General features: G+C 41.5%; 1 protein-coding gene across 5 annotated transcripts in view; it reads right to left on the bottom strand.

Moving 5' to 3' along the window:
* Window positions 1-16,462, bottom strand: part of atp11a (ATPase phospholipid transporting 11A) — a 34,194-nt gene that overhangs the window by 14,948 nt on the left and 2,784 nt on the right. For all 5 annotated transcript variants that reach the window (XM_074664615.1, XM_074664612.1, XM_074664613.1 and 2 more), the window contains 8 exons: window positions 4,224-4,346; window positions 2,567-2,656; window positions 2,402-2,482; window positions 2,207-2,314; window positions 1,638-1,766; window positions 1,204-1,307; window positions 1,061-1,108; window positions 905-969 (listed from right to left, as the gene is read on the bottom strand). In XM_074664615.1, the coding sequence (XP_074520716.1) occupies window positions 905-969; window positions 1,061-1,108; window positions 1,204-1,307; window positions 1,638-1,766; window positions 2,207-2,314; window positions 2,402-2,482; window positions 2,567-2,656; window positions 4,224-4,346 (748 nt within the window). The remainder of the gene's footprint in view (window positions 1-904; window positions 970-1,060; window positions 1,109-1,203; window positions 1,308-1,637; window positions 1,767-2,206; window positions 2,315-2,401; window positions 2,483-2,566; window positions 2,657-4,223; window positions 4,347-16,462) is intronic.

Raw genomic sequence — 16,462 nt, forward strand, 5'->3', positions numbered from 1 at the left:
GAAACATTTCTCATCCATTCTCAACAAAAACTGTTTGTGATTCTGATCATAGGTATAAAAATCAAACACCTGAAAAAAGAAATGAGGCTCCTGATAGAAAAGGGGTGTATTCCTGGCAGGACGTCAGGTCCAAAAATCAGCGCCCTGACCACAGGGGGGAGGGAGGCCAGCAGCGTCAACAAGCTGCCCAACCTGCTCCTACCCAAAGGCAGGAAGCAGGCTGCATGAAACCCCACCAACAGTTTCCTGCACATGGTGAATCTTTGCCCCGCAAGGAACTCTGGTGTAAGTTTTGGACACCTGACCAGAAGGGGGTAAGAGGCCGGCCAGTTCAACAAGCTGCTACACCTGCTCATAAGCCAAGCCCGCAAGGAGGCCACCGGGAGACCCACCAACAGGCTCCTGAGAGAAGAGGGGTGTACTCCTGGCAGGACGTCAGGTCCAAAAACCAGTAGCCTGGCCAGAGGCATGAAGGAGGCCACCAGTTGGATCCCCCAACAAAACTTGCATTAAAAATGTGTGCCTCTGAATAAACTTTAGCAAAACTATTTTTCTGTATGGTAAGGTTTGTGTAGAGGATAGTGATGTGTTTCAGGTTTTTACAGGTTCTGATAAATTAACATGGAAAACTGAGTTTGGGTTTCTTCAACATTTATACCTCCAATGGAAATATTACTCTCTAAAGATGGAATCCTCCATGGTCCTGATGTTAGACCTCCTCTGTTTGAGGGTTTTAGAAATGTGTAGCCTAAATAAGGAGAAAGGAACCCTGAGTTCTTATCACTTTTTATTTTAGTGGTGCAGAAATCCATGTGCTGATGTGCACATGAAGTTCACTCTCATGCATGTCTTTGAAGTGCTCTCTTGAAAACAAACGTTTTGTGGTCTTTTGTGTGGTGTTTACCGTAGATGTACTCTGTGTTCTTCAACGTGGCCCCTCGCAGCAGCAGGTTCTCCGATCCTAAAGGCCTGTGAATGCAAACAAGCTTCTTTTTAATACCTGAGCTTCATTTTTCCTCCCAACACACTTAAATTTAAACACACAAATAAAATCACAAACCTGGCCACTGGCTCGTTATCCATGTAAATGTTGATCCGTCCAACAAACCTGTTCAAGACGTCCACAAGAGGGGGGCAAAGAGGTCAGTGTTTCATGCAGTACTTGATTTAAAAACTGTGTTTGTCCAGGTGTGTTGTACTGACTTGTAGAGGTCCGGTTGAGGTTGTTCACATTCAATAGTCGCGTGAATGGAGTCCACTTCCTTCTCTGTGTTGTAGGCTTTGGTGTCCTGGACTGCATAGTAGGTCTGAAAGAAGAGACATTTAGATTCACACTCTGGTTTAAACTTAATTAACAGGTCAAGTATTTCCCGACAAATGCCTGAAATAATCCAACTATTGTTCCACAGCAGCGCAAGCTCAGACTGAAAAATGAATAAATTAATTCTTGGGTTTAATCTTTAAAATCTCCAAAGCAGACGAAACATTTCACTAATCTGGGATTTCAACACAATAAGAGCAAAAAAACAACCAATCACTTGTTTTTTGATTCACTTTTTCACACAGAGGTGTGCAGAAAGTGAAACTTAAGCATGCACTGAGGAGCTGATGGGCGGGGCTTGACTACAGGTACACACCTTGTGGCTGCTCTCTCCATCCAGACTAGCCGTGGTGACGAAACATGTTCCGTCTTCCCGAGATGTAGAGAGGAGGATGAGGTCGCACGGGAACGTCTCGTCCTCTTTTACCGAGACGACATCTCCAACCTGAGAGACAGGAAGTAGTTCTTTTTTTCAGAGTGCACACCTGCTGTTGCTCTCCATACTGAGTCAGCTTTACCTCCTGTACAATAAACAAACTCCACACTGACTCTGCAGGGATAGCATGCCTCTCATCCTCATTAGTTTTGCTAATGCAGTTAGCCTAACAAGCTAACCGTCTGCTTCACCACCTGTAGAGCTTTGAGCTCCAGCCAACAGACGCTCACATTTGTTCCTGCACAGGATTGTTGATGCTGAAACAGATCCTCTCTGTCTGTTATTCAAGCTGCAGCGTCACTCTCTCAGATATTATGTAACAAACATTAATACGACAGACTTTAAAGCTCTCAAATGTAGGACTGCAGACACACACACACGGCTTAGTGTCAGGAAAATCCCTCCGCACGAGCCGATAAAACAAATGCACTAAACAGAGTGTTTCGTACCCTGAGCTTGCGGCTTTGTTTGCGGACCACCTTCCCGTGCTGGACCACGTGGACTGGACACTGGTTGACGGAGTTGTCGGCTTTGTGTCGGAGCCAGTCCTCGTAACCCTGACGCAGAGAGAAACAGACACAAAGGAGTGTGAATGCAGAAGAATAAAACAATACGCAACATTTAATCAGGGCTTTGAACTTCACCTGCTTGATGGCGGTGACTGTGATGACGAAGAAAAGTGGGAGCCCGCTGGTGATGGGGCTGGTGGGAGTGTCGATGATTAACTGAGGTGAAACAGGCAGAGATGAAGTCACAATGACACAGATTTACTTTAAAATATGCAACATTTAATGTGTTAAATGTGTTACCTGTATGAGGAAGATGATGAGGAAGTAGAAGTTGGCGACTCTCCTGAACTGCTCGAACATATTCTTGGGGATGAAGTTCCAAAACGTGTACTAAAAACAATAGAGAGGTTGGAGAATGTCGATTTTTTTTTTTTTATATCAAGGTCTCTTTTTGAAAGTTTTGCAATATACAGACATATCAAAAAGCATACATACAAACTAAAAAAGCAGTTAGAGAGCGCAGACCTCCACCAAGCATAGTGTGATTGCCACCAACACTTTAGTCCGACTTTAATGTTATACTCTCTTTCAGCAGACTGTCTGCTACAATTTGTTAAAAATAATGACGACCCAGTATATATTTCATGTTCAGGATCTTAGTATCCAGGATTATTGTCACAAATGATGGTGACCTTGTCTTGTATTGTTTTGCAAAGCAATTCTACCATTTATGGTGGAGTTATACACACATACGGTGAAAACAGCCCTATCTCACAATGATAAAGAATCCTTTAAGAAAGTCCTGGATCTAGTCGGTGATCTGGATCACCTCCAAAATTTAATCCACCCACTGGACAGATAGTAATCAGTCGTCCGACATTAGCACTGGCCAACACAACTAGTAGAACAATAAACAACAAAAATCAAGAAATGCTTCCAGGTTTCATAAAATCTTAGGACAGACCCTTCAAGAAAGTATCTTATATTCTTAGGCTTGACATATCGCATAATCTCTTTGATCCAATGAGAATATTCAGGAGGGAAGAGGGTCTTTCCACTGATACAGTATAAGGCACCTGGCCATCAGAGTACAGAAGACGAGCATATTATTCTCAGAGCTAATGAGTGTATTTGACAGGAGCCATGCAAAACAAGAAAGCTGTCAAGCCAGAGTTAGCTGCAGAGCTAATTTTCATTAGTGGTCCCTGGGCAGGAAGATGGAAAACAAACATACAGAACAAATTATAAAACTAGCGTACTAATATTCAAACCAGTAGATCAGTATGTAGAGAAGAGAAACCGAAACTTAAGTATCAATCTTATCACCCAAGTATTGATCAATACTAATCCCAATGTAGGCATCAATATATCAATATTTCAGATTGATCAGCACACCACTACTCATAACTATATATATCTATAGTTTTTTTATGAATGGATTGAAGAGCTGCACACAGAAAGGCAAAGAACCACATGTGGCTCGTGAGCCACAAGTTGGCCACCCCTGCTGTAGAGTAAAACATGTTGATGAAGTGGTGGTGGGGATCTACTGGCACTTCTAATATTTTGGAAAGAGCATCAAAAATTGATTTACAAAATGCATGTAGTCTTGGACAGGCCCAAAACATGTGGAGTAAGCCTGCCGGGGCTTGTTGGCACCTATATAAAAATGAGATTGGGAATATCAGATTTACTTCCTAGTTGCTCAAAAGATGCAAAAGAATGGTCTATAAGCCAGATGTGAAAGGCTCCGTCTGACAAAGATGGGACAAACACATGATTTTTTTACGATCGGGGCAAGGTAAAATAAGAAAGAGGTTTGACCAACAGGAGTTTTGAGCACAACAAAGCTGGCAGAGGTCTATCAGCAGGATGCAGTCTCCAAGGTTAGCCACCTGGGTGTATCTAAGAATGCTGGATTTATGACTTTATTGCGTCTGTGGAGGTGTGTCCTGACCTTGGAGGAGACTATCCTGTTGTCTGGGTATCTCTGTTGGATGAAGGCCTCTGTCCCTGGAGGAGGCTCCTTGTGACCGATGTAGATGGTCCTGCTGTCCACCCAGTTCTCCTCACCAACACACTGTGCAGAAAAAAACACATTTTCTTAGTAAAACAATTCAAATCTAAGCAGTGATGTATATTTTATGCATTTTTATTAAACTCCAAATGTTTGATGATGCCTCATAAATAGTGAAATTGATCCCACGCAGCGACACACAGCATGAGAAACCACTGCTGGATGAATGACCGCTTTTGTTAGCACGGATACACAGACCTGCATGTGACTCTGACTGGAATGCACCATGCTTACACACGCATATAAAACACACTCCACACACACGCTGATAAGACTTCTGCAGGGAAACTAACATGACGACTGAAAAAAGGAGGGAAACTCTCTCCACAGGGGTTTCATGTCTGAGCAGGCCGTCGACATCTGTCAACACCTGGAGGTAGAAAGAGCCAGGGCAGGCCTAGACGGGAGCAAACCTGGAGATTCTGGTCTAAATCTCCACCAAACAGTGGCTGGAGCTCGTCCTAACGGGAGCTGACAGTAATCCGTCAGATTGAGTGTCAGGAGGCTGTCCCACTTTCTTCACTGTCTCACACAGTAACCTGTTCGCTCTAAGATTACACCGTTTAACACGGAGGACTATTTATATCCTCTGACCTCCAATTATCCGGCAGGGAGCGAGGACAAGGGGAGGAAAAATGAGGCCTGTGTCGAGATTGAAACTCTGAAAATCAGCTGATTTCTGTCAAGACACGGCGCTCGTGTTCCTATTTCTTGCTCTGATTCTCCTCACACAGTTTACACACACTCAAACGCATGTTTTTTTTCATGCATTTATAAGATTATCAGGGATGCCATTGCTTATTAGTTGTTCTCAGAAGTGAGAGCAATAATCTGTCTTGAAACCCAGAAATCGAGACTTAAGTATGGGCTCACCACAGTGATGGGATCATTAATGATTCATGACACTTCTACACTGCAAAAAGTGAAATCTAAGCGAGTGTTTACGTCCTATTCTTAGTAGAAACTCTCTTTTTTAGACTTGATATGAGCCACATTCAGCTCAGGGATTGGATAAGAACAACATCAGATTGATTTGTTTAAGAATTCCCACTTTTATGGATCTGTTTCAGAGAGAAAGTGTACACAAAGATGAAAACTCAGAGTGCTCTCTCCTCCTCCATTTTCCTCTTAATGTACCTTTATCGGCTTTCTCACCTCGTCCTCTCCATCTCTCACCACAACCTGAAGCAGGGCCTCTAAGCCCCGCCGTCTATCTCGCATCGATTCTGTTTAGCTTTCATCCGGATTCCAGCTTTTCTACACGAAAGCCCAGCCCCGCCTGCGCGTAATCAAATCAAAGCGGCATCATCGCAAAATAAAAGCCGGCTTTATAAAATAAAAGTGCCCTGTGTTAGCCTGTTGGATGTAAGTGGAGACTGTGGAGCTATTCTGGACCCCGGGATAATCACTTTTCACAGCGTTTCATGTTACAGGATGCGGGGTATTTATAGTTGGGAGGGAAACATTTGTGGTCTGAGGAGAAAGGATGGAGAGAGCTGGCGGGGTTTGTGTCTGTCTGATCGCAGATGCACTTCAGGCTGATCTGTGTGTTACTTCTCTCTTTCTGCAGAATTTGGATGCAGGTGCACAGGGGAGAAGTGAAACTGGGTGCTAGCTAAAGCAACAGCAGGGTGTGACACCACTGAAACCTTACATTTAAACTACTAGCATCAGAAGAAGAAAGCAGAAAATGCTCCTGAAATATTCGTATGATCGCAAAAGAGACCCCAGCTTCTGGTCTGGTTCAAGGGGACCAAGTTTTTTTCCTAGAGGATTTGTCTCTAATTCCAATTTCACTTGTCTCCTTTGAAGCTGAAAACTGTCAGAGACATTGTGTGCTTTGCATTTGCAAACTTGACAATAAAACTTGGAAAACACCTCAAAATCAACCTCTCACTCCTTGTTTTATTAAGAGCTGTCAGGTAAGAGCCTACTGCACTTGCACAAGCCCCAAGCTGTGAGAAGATATTACATTTGTACCTCCACAGTCCATCCATGGAAAGCCCTAAATTATCGTGTAGGAAGAGAATATCCCTGAGCTTCAGCCTCAGAGCCTGTGTTGGTTTCTTAGCTAAGTGCTGACCTTAGAAAAATGTGCAATGATGAATAATTGTTTTATTTTCCGTATTTTATTCTCTAGTTTTCCTGTTTTGTTCTTACATATATATATATATATATATATATATATATATATATATATATATATATATATATATATATATATTTATATATATATATGTGTGTATATATATATCTATATCTATATATATCTATCTATCTATCTATCTATCTATCTATATATATATATATATATATATATATATATATATATATATATATATATATATATATATATATATATATATATATATATATATATATATATATATATATATATAGATAGATATATATATATAGATATATATATATATATATAGATATAGATATAAACTTAATTTCTAGTACTTTTTACTCTTAATTCTTAAAAAACATTTTCTTATCTTATATCATGATATATTTAATTTTATACTTTTTACCTAACCTCCAGTGTTCTCTCATTGTTAAACCTTTAAGACGGCGTTTCCTCAGTACCTACTGGGTACAGCAGTGTGCTTTATTATTGTCTTTATCTATGTTTCTTTTTATTAATACTGTGTATGGGTTGCTGGGTGGAGTGGGTTTGGGGTATAATTCTTTAATTTAATTCATGTGTCTGTTTGTAAAGCACTTTGTGCTACACTTAATTTGTATGAAAAGTGCTTAATTAAATACATTTTGATTGATTGATTGATAATGTGCAATAAATAAAATATTCTGGATTCAACCTGACTGGACTCCCCAGTGATTGGACTTTGCATCTTTTTTTCCACCTTTTTAAAGATTTGATACTTGGAGATTTCAGTGAGACTAAGTTAGATCAAAATAGTGTTCAACTACCCACTGACAAAGAGACGTTGAAACGACTTTCTTATATCATTTATCATAATATAAATTTTATGTCATTCAATATCAATTTTGGGCATCTAACTTTAGTCTCCTGAAGTTGCAGACTGTTTCTCCAGATAACGTAATTTTCCAACGCCTGAAGACATTCAAATCTTGGTTCGTGCCAGGCCTTGAACCAGCGTCCCTCCAGTTCCAAAGCAAAGTCCCTATGATTTGATCTAATGTCACTTATTAGTCCGTCTTCTTGTTTTGATACTTCTTCTAGTTTCTGTGTCTAACTGTAGTCCAGTTCCCGTAGCTTTATTTGATTTTCTCAGCAGCTGATGGAAACTGTGAATACAGACAAAGACGTTATACATTTCCACCTCAAAGCTGCTGCTGAGCCAAATGAAGCTCCAGGAAAACACATCAGCATTTTAGACTGGAAACTAACAAAATATTACTTTGATACAAAACTAATATTTTAAAGTTATATGACCAAAAATGAGGATGAAAGGACGTCCTGCTTAGACATCCAAGTGGAGTCATGGTTAGACGACCAAATGGTGAACCTAATGTGAACGTGGTGTAGGCGTTCAGGTTTGGCCTTAGACTGACAGACTCAATCCAAGAAGCTGATGTTGGATTTGTAATCTGAGCCAACAGGACCTGAACGCATCATCACGATCCAGGAACTGAGGCCCCTCTGTGATCAGGAACACAGGAGCAGATTGTAAACAGGAAGTGCCGGACACACCCACTCACACACACATTTCCTGAACCCAGCAGCTGACCCCCCATGAGGAGTCAGACCTCCGTTTGGTTTTACTTCTATCGTCATGTCAGTTTGTTTTCAGAGCATTTCAAAGCAGAAGCATCCACTAAATGCATCCTCACAGCAGCACATGACTCAGACGTGACTTACTGATCACTGTGACTCACACACACACAGTCACAGTCACACACACTCAGGCTGTCTGTCACTGGAGTTTCCCCTCCAGCGCTGAAAATGTCCTCTTCCTCCACTATAACACTGTTTTATTGCTTCATATCGCCTGGAAGGGAAAGATAACATTAACAGGACAGAGCACAGAGGAATCCCTGCAACACACACACACTGACACACACACTGACACACACACACACAGGCCTATTGTTAGTCAGCAGCTTTAAGAGCTGCTGCTCCACTGATGACCAATACCAGAGTATTTTATCTGCCGCTGCAACAGGCTGGAAACAGCTCCCAACAAAAGCCAGCACACACAACCTGCTCTGACTGATAGCACACAGGAAAACACACACTCTCACACCTGATTCTGCGTCAAACACCTCTGAGCTGAAGAGATAACAAACCCTGAGTCCTTTCTGTGAAATCACAGTGTTAAACACAAGCGTCAGATAAAAGCTGCTACTCTTTGCCTCTGTTTCTCCAAAGTCACCACTTTCTGCTCCCGCTGGACTCCCAGTTTAGAAACAGGGTTAAAAAAAGCTGCAGCGTACTTTTTGTACCACTCTGCTTTCCGCACAGGTGCAGATGGCACAACTACGACAGGATTAAAGATTTAGTGTGATGAATATATCTGATATCAGACAGTCAGAGTGTGTGTGCTACCTGAGTCGCAGATTAAACACCAGCTGTGCCTCCCATCTGTCGAACAGGCGCACACCAAATAAGATAAAGCCTCATCCAGACGTCCTGAACGTCCGTCTCACATCTGTCCACTTACAGGTGTGACAGCATCAACAGGACGGCTGTGGATCCTGCGTCACTGAGTCTAAAGGAGCTAAAATAGACGTTTCAGTCACCTTTGTAGGTCAGCAGACCGCTCCACAGCCCAGCGTGGGCCGTGTACCTGAGCTGCTTCATAAAGGGTGTTACATAACACTCATCATCTATTATGAACAAGCATTTGTGTGAGATTATATCACAGCTTTCTGCAGCTTTTAGAAAATAACACGTCTCCCTCGGCTCTGAAACTGGGTGAGAGGAGAGGAGAGATGCTGTAACAGCTCTATAGAGACGTTCATTAGCCTGGTTTTCACAGAGCTCATCTCAACTACATCTACCTAACACAACAGGCCACGCAGCTTCTGGTACAGACCCTTTTGATATCACACATCGACTACTGCAACTCCCTCCTGGCAGGCCTCCCTCCAATCAAATCAAAGCTCTACCCTCTGCTTGTGAAAGACCCCTGGTGCTCTCAGCCCGGCACGGCTCCAAATCACTAGCCAGACTCTTCTCCTCTGTTGGCTCCAAATCACTAGCCAGACTCTTCTCCTCTGTTGTTCCCAAATGGTGGAATGAATTACCAAACTCTATACGATCCACAGAGTCCCTTTCTACTTTAAGAGATGTCTGAAGACTCATCTGTTCAGGGAACACTTAGGAACTTAATCTGAGCATTCTCCTCTTTGTCCCCAGGGGCAGAATGAGTCAAATATCAACCACAGAAATATTTCACTAGTCCATCTGGGTAGCAGCTCTTCAGATTTGTTTTCAGAGGCGGGACTTTAAAAAAAATCTGCAGCTGGTGATTGGATGACCGTGGTAATTGACACACTCACCACAGACCAATTCACGTCAAGCTAAGATATGATGTAGCTTATGTGCGCTGCTACTGAGAAACAACAGACCAACGACTACAGGAACACAAGAAACAGCTGTGATAACGGCGTCAGACGACTGCTGCTGTTTTTGAAAGTTAACTTAAGAATCAACCAATCAAGAATTGTTACTTCCAGTGCTCCCGCAAATTATTGGTCAATAGAGCCTGGCAAGATGGATCTGCAGGATTTCAGAAACTGAATCAGGCAGGTCCATCTGCTCTGCAAGGTTACTCAAACCCAGCTCTTAGTGAGTTTTCAGCACGATTACCGAATGTTGTTGAAGGTTGAAGTATATTTTTGCAGCAATTGATTGTGGTTACTTGGCTAGATTATTCCACATTATTCAACATCAATAAAAAAAAATAACAAAATAAAGAAGAAAAAACTGTAGAACAGTAGAACTGTAATAACCTCTGCAGCTTCTGATGCAGCGTCTGAGCTCCGTGCAGCATAGCAGCTCCATTGTTGCAGACTCTAAACTCACACAGAGTTCATTCTTCATTCATTGTGTCTGCTGCAGAGTGTAACTGAGAGCAGACCTGTGAGAGGCAGCTCCTCAGGTCACATGATCCCCTAGAACGTGGCCTCCAGGGTTGAGTTGTAGAACTGTATTTGCAGAAGTTTGAAGCTGACACTCGCCCATGGTGACGGTTACGCTGCTCACAGATTTAATCTTTCGCTGCTTTCTAATCCTCACGTTTCTGCTTTCCTCGACTCATCCTCCGACAGAGCACTTCCAGTAAAAGCTCAGCCTGCATTTGCATTATGGGTAACGACCTGGCTTCCTGTGGGGCTTCATGATGCGTCCATTCTGCACAGACATTTGATTTTCCTTAGGGTGACAGTGCCATTAGCTGAAGTGAGCACGTGTTTCACCTCGCTCTGTTCGGGCTCCCACTTCCTGCACGTCTCCCCGGGGCTCAGGGAGAGGGAGCGTACAAAAACGCTTTTAATACTTTTATCTCCTCCTGTTTTTGTTCCTGACTGAACTTTTTCACAGCACTCCTCTAATGCTCGTCCTGCAGGGACACAGCGTCTTAATGGTGTTTATGACTCTGTTTGTGATGCCAGGAATCACTCCAGCAGTATGCAATGAAAACACCTCGATAACCACTTTAAACATCCCATGTCTGTGCTTTAAAAACTAAAGAATCAGTGATAGGTGTGAGCAGGAAAAAGTGTGAATAATCGCTCCAATAAGGTTGGCTGTCAGGTGTTTCAAAATAAAAAACAGGAAATGCTGAAATGGTTGTGGACAACAAGGGGCAACATCCGGGTTAGAGAAATGAAACCTTACAGGAAGTGCTATTGTTTTTTTGTTTTTTTTTAAACAAATTTTAAACATATAAAATCTATTCGGAAACCTGCAGAAGAAAACAGACTATATTAAATAAATTACGCCTAGGGGGACTTATAGATAAAATAAATAAATAAATAAATAAAAATACAATAAAATAATAATAATATTTAATAAAATATATAATAAAAAATAAAATAAAATAAAATAAATTAATGTGGTAAAAATGTTAAAAAAAAAGGTAGTTTGGCCTATGGGCTTGTATTTTCATGTTGTCATAAAACCTGGCAACCCTAGCTAGCTTGAAAAATGAGGCAGTACATGTTTACATTCAGCAGCTTGAACTATGCCCATCACTTCAGTTTCATCAAGATAAAAGATGACAATAACATCATTATCAGAGTTAAACTAGATCAACTTAGACAGGGTTTCATAAACTGTGTCTCACGTCCTTAGCTGAACCAGGTGTTTATTACATATGGCCTGTAACTACAAATGTTTAAAGGCAGCAGGAAAAAAACGCACCTGCTGCCAGTTTCACTGATGATGAGGAGAAAGAACACGGTTACCAACTTTGTGGGGTGTAAAGAAAAGAAGGTATTAAGATTGTCTGATCATCTGATTGTCCAATCAGAGACACAGTTCAGCTCATGTGACTGATGGCGGCTCTGTAGCTGTTAGAAAAAAAAAACTCAATGCCTGTATCATATCCAATATGGCTGCATCCGACGACTGGCTTCATTACTCTGCATCAGAAACAGATGTGTGATGTCACAGGGACTATGGCCATATTTTATCTCGTCTATGGTCTGGAGAAGTTGGCAGGTAGATCCAAAACAACTTTTTAAACCTTTGTCTCGGGTAAAATTTCTGCAAGAAATCAGATAAGCTGGAAACTTTCAGGAGAAGGCGCTACAGAGAGATCGTTCAACAGTTTCCTGAAAGTTTTCATAGCTACAGAATATTCACTTTTTAGAGTTTTGCTGCTGTCAACTTAAATTAACTTTTTCCCAAAAAAAATCTGGGAAACTTTGGAAACTTTTAGTATTTTTTCTTGTTATCAACTTGATTCAAAAACTTGAAAGTCTCCTTATAAAAAAACAAAATGTTAATATTTAAACATGCATATGACCAGGTAAATGAGGTCACATCTCTGAAAGTCCTCACCAATTACGGAAAGTTCCCATGCAAAATTTCAAACTTCGTAAACTCCTGGATTCATGGATGAATAAAAGCAGGAAACTTTACCTGAACCACCCTCTTCATTCTCTCAGCCCGCTAATAATCCACTCATGCCCGGTCGGCCATGTTTCAGATGAGTTACCCTGCTTTAAAGAGGTATAAGATCTTTTTCCTCCATTTCTCTCTGTCTCCATCTGTGAAACTGGTCCACTCTGCTGGTTTCCAGGTCTAAGGCTCTAAAATCGATCACATGACGATCAACTGAGCTGCGGTAATCCTAATTCTGCCCCCTCACTCCCTCACTCCCCGTCTTTGGACCCCACTCTCTTTGGGAGTTTATTCACTGAATCCTGACAGATTCTCAGAAAAACAACAATGAGAAGTTTGTTTCCTGTAGACTGAAACTAAAACACTCTAAAGGTAAGATTCTTCCGCCTTGGTTTTCCTGCTTGTCTGATTTGTTGTCAGATTTTGTGATTCAGATTTAATATTTTCTGTCTTACTCTCTTTTTTCTGCTTAGCAACAAGATTTAGTGAAATCGAACAAGAGAAGCTGCACCTTTCTCCTGCTCACCCCACACGTCCCCATGAATCCTGACGCCCTTCCATGTCAACACACCCAAAGTGTGTGTGTGTGCAAGAGAGGAGAAAATTACTGTACGGTCAGTTTGTTCTTCTCCTCCGTAACGTAATTTACTCTCTTCTTCTCGATTTGTTCGCACACATATCCAGCTCTTTTTTTATCTGCCTGGCAACAGCTCTGATGAGCCTGAAGGCATCATGTGGCCCTCATGAGACCAGGTCACCTGACGGGGGGCTGAATACCTCTATGAGAGAAGTTAAAAATCCTGACATTCCTGTGCAGTGTGAGTAAAGCTTTGAGTTTTATTTACATTTTGAGCGCACTCCGCTCCAAACACACACTTTCCCTTCCTCGCCCAGAGCTCTGGAGGAACATTCTGCTCATGTGCTGATCAAATCCTGGAAGAACGCCTGCCTCTTGTACGGCCTGTTCTGGCTTTGACTATTTTTAAAAAAGGCTGCCACAGTTTTGATCGAGTATCTCGAAGACATCTGAAAGCACAAGAGGCTTTTTCTTTTCCCACATGAATGTTTAGATGCAGCTTCTTCTGCAGATTTAGAGGCTCGTCTAACCCGGGGGTCACAGTCGTAAAAATAAAAGTGCTGCTGTGATGCAGATTTAGCTGCAGCCTCTATTGTTTGGGCCAATTACACTCAAATATTAATGCGGTGATTATTTATTAATGCTAAAATGCTGCACGCAGGTTTAAAGGAATTAGGGGGTCACTTAAGTTCAAGCGGGGAGAAACATTTATGTGACCTTTGTTTTATTATTTATACGGCTCCCTTGTGTTTTACCTGTTCCCGCTTGTGTATGAACTCAAAGTGTGGAGTCAGATCAGTCTCAAAATCTACAGAAGGAATATATGTGTATGTGTTAAAGTATCCACAAATGCTTATTTACAAATGTGTAAGTCAATTTACAAATGAGTGAGTCAATTCACAAATGTGTAAGTCAATGCACAAATGTGAAAGTCATTGAACAAATGTGAGTCAGTTAACAAAAGTGTGAGTCAATGCACAAAGTGTGAGTCAATAAACAAAAAGTGAGTCAATGCACAAATGTGTGAGTCAATTCACAAATGTGTGAGTCACTGAACAAATGTATGAGGCAATGCACAAATGTGAGAGTCAATTCAAATGTGTCAGTCAGTGCACAAAGTGTGAGTCAGTGCACAAAGTGTGAATCAAAGCACAAATGTGTGAGTCAATTAACAAATGTGTGAATTGATGCACAAATGTGGGATTTAATTCACAAATGCGTGAGTCAATTTACAAATGTGCAGTTCAATTTACAAATGTGTGAGTCATTTCACAAATGTGAGTCAATTCACAAATGTGAGTCAATTTACAAATGCGTAAACTAATCCACAAATGTGTAAATTGTGAATCTAAGTATGTCACATCTGTGTATAAGTTTAAAATATGGAGTCAGATTAGTCTCAAAACTTTTAATGGAAAAATATGTGTGTGAGTCACTTCACAAATGTGTGAGTCACTTCACAAATGTGAGTCAGTTAACAAATGTGTGAGCCACTTGACAAATGTGTTAGCTTATAACACATGTGCAAGTCACTGAACAAATCTATGAGTCAATGCATAAATGTAAAAGTCAATTCAAATGTGTGAGTCAGTGCACAAAGTGTGAGTCAATGCACAAAGTGTGAGTCAGTGCACAGAGTGAGTCAATTAACAAAAGTGTGAGTCAATGCACAAATGTGTGAGTCAATTCACAAATGTGCAATTCAATTTACAAATGTGTGAGTGAATTCACAAATTTGTGAGTGAATTCACAAATGTGCAATTCAATTTACAAATGTTTGAGTCAATTCACAAATGTGCAATTCAATTTACAAATGTGTGAGTCAATTCACAAATGCGTAAACTAATCCACAAGTGTGTAAATTTGGGATCTAAGTATGTCACATCTGTGAATCCTTCTGTGTTCATTTGTTAACCTGTGCTCGCATTCGTAAATATCTTACACATCTGCAAATTTGTTTACACATTTGTGAATTCACTCACACATTTGTAGATCAGTTCACACATTTACACACACACAAATTTTGCATTTGTGAATATTGAGACTGATCTGACTCCATAACAAAGTCTCACAGGACTTCTTATAAAAACTACCCAGACTGCACTGCAGTGCCCACACTCTCAGTATTTCCTGTCAGTCATAAAGTGCTGCTATTTAAGAGTTAACGTCTAAAAACATCTTTCGTCTCTAATGTGACAACATGCCATCTCAGCTCCACCACATGCATTTCAGAAAGCAGTGACGTGAGTGTGAGGAGTGTGCATCACACTGTGTGTGTGTGTTCTGGCAGCCTGACAGTACAGTAATGGTGGACTCACAGCCGTCTGCTCCACGCCGCCTGCCAAAGTGTATTGATAATGTTACACAATAATCAATGGATGCACAAGCTGCGTTGACGCAAACTGACTGCTCGTGTTTTTAACAACACACTGAACTCTCATGGCTGCACTTTCAACATTAAGGTGTACCTGTCCTCCTCTGTGGGGTTCAAACAGACGCTCTCTTTGGATAGAAACCTCCATGCACCATTAACCCCGGGCGATCCATCACCTGTCTGCCTGTTCACTGAGCTGAAACACGCTGTTAAGGTCTGATACGAGCCCTAATGGAGCTCAGTCTGCCGCAGGTACAGAGCAGGTAATGTGAGGAGGAGATAAACGGTTTAAAAAGCGATAACTGTGGGTTTTCGTGTTTTTATGCATCAGCAGATAAAACTTTAAGAAAGGGGGAGTTAAAGCTTTTAAAGTAAGCGTCACATTCTCGTCCTGCAACATAAATCTGACTTACGATCACACAAATTGCTTTTGAATCAGAATGGGATTAAATTTGTGTCTGACTGATGAGTTAATTTCCAAACACAGCCGTAAAGTGAAGCAGTGGAGCGGCGCTGAGCAGACTGGGGAGGTTTACTGAGTTAATCCCTCAGGTAATGAGGTTAACTCGCTGCTCTCTGCACAGCATGAGGAGCTCAGGGTTAAACAATTATCAGGAGGAAGGAGACAACTTCATAGCAACAGAGATGTCTTCCTCTTCTCATTTATCATTTTATCACTTTATTTTTGTTTTTGGCACTCTTGGGATTCCGTACAAAACTACCCAACTCTTAGTTACCTCTGCCAAGGGGGGGAAAACCTGATTTTAACCCTGTAGAATCTCCACCATCCCCAAACCGCAGGTTGAGCCTCCCCACTGAATCTGCACAGACGTCAGCTCACATTATCCGCCACTCTGTTTATGAATTATTGACGAGCAGACAGAAGCAAGGCGTTCATGTGATCCTCCGCCCTCTGCGTCACCTGCTCCTCTCACATCCTGAGATCTAACTCCTTCTTCAGGTGCACCATCGCCGCCGCTGCCATCGAGAACCTCCACCAGAGGAAACGTCTGACCAATCAGCAGGTGGAGAATAAGCAGCAGGAAATCTGACTGGCTTGGATTGGGGAGTATAGCTGTAAACTGGATTAGGTGGCTGAAGGTACA

This window comes from Halichoeres trimaculatus, unplaced genomic scaffold (genome assembly GCF_033239565.1).
Source record: "Halichoeres trimaculatus isolate MK-OKI-2021-1 unplaced genomic scaffold, fHalTri1.1 fHalTri1_scaffold_24, whole genome shotgun sequence".
NCBI classification, from domain to species: domain Eukaryota; kingdom Metazoa; phylum Chordata; class Actinopteri; order Labriformes; family Labridae; genus Halichoeres; species Halichoeres trimaculatus.